This window comes from Brassica rapa, chromosome A06, assembly GCF_000309985.2.
Source record: "Brassica rapa cultivar Chiifu-401-42 chromosome A06, CAAS_Brap_v3.01, whole genome shotgun sequence".
NCBI lineage: Eukaryota > Viridiplantae > Streptophyta > Magnoliopsida > Brassicales > Brassicaceae > Brassica > Brassica rapa.
The window spans coordinates 5,262,627-5,268,721 of NC_024800.2; the positions used below are offsets into that span (position 1 = coordinate 5,262,627).

A 6,095-nucleotide genomic window follows, 5' to 3' on the forward strand; every position below is an offset into this window, starting at 1 on the left:
AATCTTCATAAAAGAGAGGTATAACAATAATCGCATAACAAAGACCCTAATGAATCCATCAGAAATCTTGAAGCTCTTCACACAAACCCACACATCAGAAGTCAATCGCATAGTCACTTTTACAGTTCTTATACCACAAGACTGAAAGGGCCAGGCCCATAAACTTAGTACCCTCGGGTTGGAGACAACCATTCGTTTTACCGGAGACGGGGAGTACCTGGGAGATACGCCGAAAGTGGAGATGGGTGGTGAGGAGACGGGAACGTCGAACGGTGGAGATGGATGCGCACCGGAGCAAGCGGTTGAAACCCAACAGATCTTCTCGGAAACCCAGAGGAGACTGCCAAACCGGTATACTTTCAAGATGAATAAGGTGGTAGCGGACCGGGGAGCGCTCAAACTTAACAGACATCGAGAGTCCAGCGCTGAAAGCCTGGTAAACGGTGGAATCCCAACCACACAGGACTTCGAAATGCCGGAAACTATGGACGAGGAAGAGATTGCGACGGTCGAAGGAGTGGCATCCGGTGAAGGTCTTCGGAGCAGGAGTAGCGGGAAGATGAGACGTGAGTAACTGGGATGGCGGAGGCGGCAGTAGATCTAGTCGGCGAAGCCGACGGTAGATCTAGCCGGGAAGACATGGATCTAGGGATTTGCAGTGTAGCTACTACACGCGTTGAATATTTCACCGTCCTTGGTCCAGAATAGTAAACGTGGTGCGAAAGTGAGTCACTGTGGTTGATGTTGACAGGAACGGCGGAGCGGTGGGGAGTCCCCCAGAGAGTCACGGGTCTGGTGACACAGACACCGAAACAGAAACACAGATCTCTTCTTCTCACGGCAAGAGACAGTCTCGGTTGAGATTTGTCACCTAGAAAGTCACACAAGAGAAAAGAAACAGAGCAAAAGATGGTGGAGCGAGTGGAAGATGTAGAGGAGCGAGAGGCTGAGCAGAAATCTTGACAGAGATCCCGACGCCGGCGGCTGGAGGCCTCACCGGCGTCGAAATAGTTGATGGCCGATGGCTCCTCGATATTTGGACCAGAGAGAGTATTAGGGCGAACTTCCTACTTCTTTAACTAAAACACATATTATCTTCTTTTTGTATATTTTTAGATTTTACTTAACTAGTAATATCAAAAAATCTGTTGGGAATATATCACTAAATATACAGGGATGAATTAGGATCTATCGTATATATATATAGTATAAGCCCCTTTGTTCATGATAATTAAACCTAATTACATCAGAACCAGTGATCAACGTAACAACTCTGAGATGGAAAATCGTGTGAAGAAGGTAATTTAACTTAGCGATGGTCAATTTTGGTATTTTGATCGTGACTGTTTCAAAATTTGTAGTACTTTATTCAGAAGGCGGATTTAAAGAAAGTGACACTGGAGAATCAAAAGCTTAGAGAAGAAATGCTTACACTAACGTGGAATAATCAAGCCTCACTTGCAATGAACGACGAAATATATGTACGGTAATTAACTACGTGCAGTAACTCATTAGCTTAACTAATTTGTGAATTTGATTTTCGTGATGTTCCGCAATTAGATTTGTTTTTTAGTTGGCGAAATTACTAGCGGAGAATCAAAAGCAAAGTGAAGAAGTGCTTGCACTAACGAAGAGGAATAACGCTCTACTTAGGAAGCAATCCGAGTTATATGAAAAGGTAATAACGTTAATAATAATAACGTACGTAGATCATATCAATTAACATGAACAATGATAGTATGATACTATTACTAACTAATGCATGTGTATCAGTATTATACTTGAGTTTTGATTATGTACATATATATATTATTAGGCAATAGAGGTCGAGAAATCCAAAGAGGCTCCTTATCTTTCGAGCCAATCCATCGACGCCCGGAGAGCAACATATCGTTGAGAAGTTGGAGAAAGGTTTCAGAAAGTGAAACAAGAAGTATCAATGATATGAGGAATCAAGAGAGTAATGGCTTATATATTATGAATACGTACGTAGGCGTGTTGTTGTAATTTGTAGATGAGTGGAAAGAGTTGCTAAAGAGCCAAAGAGAAGGCAAACATCTCTCTGATGGCTAAGGAATTTGCATATGTCCCCATGCTTTCACGAACTCATGGCCAGGTAAAATCTCCTGAGAAAAGTGTCATCTCTTTTGTTAAGACAATGGTCATGATTTTCAGTGTATTTGCTTCTTTGTAAACTATAATGCAGCCAGCTTCACCTACAATCATTCAACTTCTGAAAAAAAAAATTAAAAATCTCTAAGAGGTTCTCTCGTTAGACTATGAAAACATAATTACACTAACAAATATGCTAAACTTTTCAAATCACCCAATTAACTATAAAATTATTCATTAGAGCCTCTAATGGACTCTTGTGTATTGTGAGGTATTGGAGAGAAGATCCCACATCGAAAATATAAAAGGAACTTAAGTAATATACAATGGACTTGGGTCAATCTATTAATTGTCAATTAATTTTAAGTTGAAAGTCCAAGAAACTTAGTACGAGTATCCAAATCTATATAGTTAAGAAGTTTTTCTTGTATAGAAACTTACAGAAAAACAAAGTATAGTGAGGATCAGAAATTCGGGTTTCAAAAAGCCCAATATATTGTTTCTGTAGACAAAAGGCCCAGTAAAACCATTAATTGGGCTTTCGCGCAGATCATAACAAGGTGTGTCCTACCGTAGTTCAGAAAAAAAAAAAGGCAAGGTGAGCCCTTCCAAAGTTTAAATCGACACTGTTTCGGTTTGAGTTGATTTTCAATCAACGGCTGAGAATTAGAAGAGCACGTAGTCCACCATAAGCCTCGTCGGCACATGTTAGTTTTCGCTAAATATAAAACTTCTTCCTATCCATCCATTCGTCAACGATGAGTCGATGACATCTCATCGTTCATTATATAGCTGATCCAACGGATCACATGGCTCCACACGAAAAATATCATCTCTTTCTTTTTCTTTCGACGCGGTGACGGCGATGTTAATTTAGCATTTTCTCTGGCACAGTCATCATCTTGCCGAGACAAATTATTAGTTTATATATTTTGATTGATTTACAAATTCAAATCATATTTATAAATCTAAATAAAATATATAAATTCGGAAGTTTTTCCTAAGATTTAAATCTTTATATTTTTAATTAAAAAATCCAAACAAATCTATTCAAATCCATTATAAAATCAAATATATTAGTAATTCTGTACGATTAAATAACATTTGATTTAATATAGAATTTATAAATCATTAAACTAATAACACATAATTTTAATACATATTTTAAAATCACAGAACCAATAACACTAAATTTAGTTCAAAATTTTAAATCTATTAAAATATAATAACCAATAACCTCAGGTAAAACTCTCTCTCCTTCCTCGTTGTTCTTAATTAGAAAGGCCCAAGTAAAGCCCATTATATAAACCCATGTAACTAGGGATGGGTCTGCCTTAGGGTTTCACAAGCTTCCTCTTTCATATCAGCTTTGCGTTGTTGAATCAATCGAGCACCTGTTGATTGGGAGCGATAATGGGGAAATCAGGAGCGAGGAAGAAGAAGAGCAAGCAGGCCAATTCTTCGGAAATCCCATCTTCCTCCGTCAACGGCGGCGGCGATTTCGACGCCTCCGTGTACCTGAAACGAGCGCACGAGCTAAAGGAAGAAGGGAACAAGAAGTTCCAAGCCAAGGACTTCCAAGGCGCGCTTGAGCAGTACGCCGACGCGCTCAAGCTCGTCCCAAAGAGCCACCGTGACCGAGCCGTGTTCCACAGCAACCGCGCCGCGTGTTTGATGCAGATGAAGCCCATCGATTACGATAAGGTGATCTCCGAGTGTTCCATGGCGCTTCAGGTCCATCCTGGGTTCACGCGAGCTTTGTTAAGAAGAGCTAGAGCTCTCGAAGCCGTGGGGAAGTATGAATTGGCTGCGCAAGATGTGAATTTGCTCTTGGGAGCTGACCCTAATCACAAGGACGCTACGGAGATGTCCAGACGGCTTATGATGTGTGGGCCTGGTGGGCCTCAGAGCAGGCCTTCCCCTGCTGCTCTTGGCGCCTCTGCTGCTTTGGGTGGTCCCGTTAATGGGCTTGGTCCTTGCTTGCCTTCTCGTCAGGTTCACAAAAAGGTTGCTTCTTCTTCTTCTTCTCCTGTTGCCTTGCCTGTTGTTAGTAGCAATAGTAAGGTAGAACGCCCAAAGATGAATCCTTTGGTAGAAAATGGCCATGAAGGGAAGACACAGATGGCGAAAATTGTGTTGAAGCCGTTGAATGATTCTTCTTCTAAAGGTTTGATGATGAAGGCAGAGCAGTCTTCTTCCTCTCAAGAGAAGGTAACTAGGTGGAGGCCGTTGAAGTTTGTTTATGACCATGATATCAGGTTGGGTCAGATGCCTGTGAATTGTGGGTTTAAGGTATTGAGGGAAATCGTGAGGAGTCGTTTCCCTTCTTCCAAGTCGGTGTTGATTAAGTATAAAGACAATGATGGAGATTTGGTTACTGTCACTTGTACTGCGGAGCTTAGGTTGGCTGAAAGTGCTGCTGATGGTGTTTTGACTAAGGAGCCTGAATCCGATAAGTCTGACTCTGTTGGGATGTTGAGATTGCATGTTGTTGATGTAAGTCCTGAGCAGGAGCCACCTTTGCTCGATGAAGAAGTAGAAGAGGAGGAAGTGGAAGAAGAGAAGCCGCCTGTTGAAGAAGAAGATATCCGAGCATCTCTGAGTGAAACAGTATCCGAAACAGAGGTCAGCAATGAGAAATCAGATAAGGAGAAAACACCTTCTTCTGAAGATCCTGAGATGAAGGAGTTGGAGATGGACGATTGGTTGTTCGACTTTGCTCAGCTTTTCCGGTCGCACGTGGGTATTGACCCTGATGCTCATGTTGACTTGCATGAGCTGGGGATGGAGCTTTGCTCTGAGGCGCTGGAGGAAACAGTCACTAGTGAAGAAGCTCAGCCACTTTTCGAGAAAGCTGCTGCCAAGTTCCAAGAAGTTGCTGCGTTAGCTTTCTTCAACTGGGGTAACGTGCACATGTGCGCTGCGAGGAAGCGCATTCCGTTGGAAGAATCTGGTGGAAAGGATAAGGTCGCGGAGCAGCTTCAGACTGCTTACGAGTGGGTGAAAGAGAGATACACTCTAGCTAAGGAAAAGTATGAGCACGCCTTGTCAATCAAACCTGACTTTTACGAGGGTTTGCTCGCTTTGGGACAACAACAGTTTGAGATGGCAAAGCTCCATTGGTCTTTTGCTTTGGCACAAAAGATGGATTTGTCTGTATGGGATGCAACGGAGACATTGGCCCTCTTTGATAGTGCAGAAGAGAAGATGAAAGCTGCGACTGAGATGTGGGAGAAGCTTGAAGAACAAAGGATGAATGATCTGAAAAACCCGAACAAGAAAGAGGAAGTTTCAAAGAGGAGAAAGAAGCAAGGAGATGGAGAAAACGGGGAGGCTTCGGAAGCTGTTACAGCAGCAGAAGCAGCAGAGCAAGCTATTGCTATGAGATCACAGATCCATCTATTCTGGGGAAATATGTTGTTTGAAAGATCACAAGTGGAATGCAAAATCAGTGTAAGCGGTTGGGAGAAGAATCTTGACTCAGCAGTTGAAAGATTCAAACTTGCAGGTGCTTCTGAAACCGACATATCGACTGTTGTCAAGAACCATTGTTCAAACGAAGCAGCTGCTGAAGGAGATGATAAGAAGGTAACTGAATCTTGAAAACCTTGTCAGACGGAACCCATTTGATCACAGGAAGCTAAAACCAAAATGCTAAACATGGAAGGTGCATTTCTGCTACTTGCACTCATTGGATAAGCTGCAACCGTTTTGATGATTTTCCTAATTCAGTTTTAATTATGTGTGAGTTTTTTTTTGTTTTTGTTTTGTGGAATTTACTGATGGATGATCAACTTTTCTGATCTTATAATATTGCAACTTTTATATTCCCAAGTCTTTTTCAATTATTCGTATGTTATAAACACCTCCACACTTAACCACACCAGAGTCATCAGAGATAACTAGTCAGTTAGTTCTTGATTATACTTGCATCAACTTAATACTTACTGAGATTACCCACACATATCAAAACCATTTTGTTA

General features: G+C 41.6%; 1 protein-coding gene across 1 annotated transcript; it reads left to right on the forward strand.

The window, feature by feature from the left end:
• The first annotated feature begins 3,438 nt into the window (after positions 1 to 3,438).
• On the forward strand, positions 3,439 to 5,939 carry LOC103872047 (protein CLMP1). The gene has a single exon (XM_009150386.3). The coding sequence runs from the start codon at positions 3,526 to 3,528 to the stop codon at positions 5,713 to 5,715; it is 2,190 nt and encodes a 729-aa protein (XP_009148634.1). The 5' UTR covers positions 3,439 to 3,525; the 3' UTR covers positions 5,716 to 5,939.
• Positions 5,940 to 6,095: the final 156 nt, after the last annotated feature.

Coding starts and splice junctions, on each gene's coding strand:
- LOC103872047 (XM_009150386.3), top strand. CDS start 3,526: ATGGGGAAATCAGGAGCGAGGAAGAAGAAGAGCAAGCAGGCCAATTCT.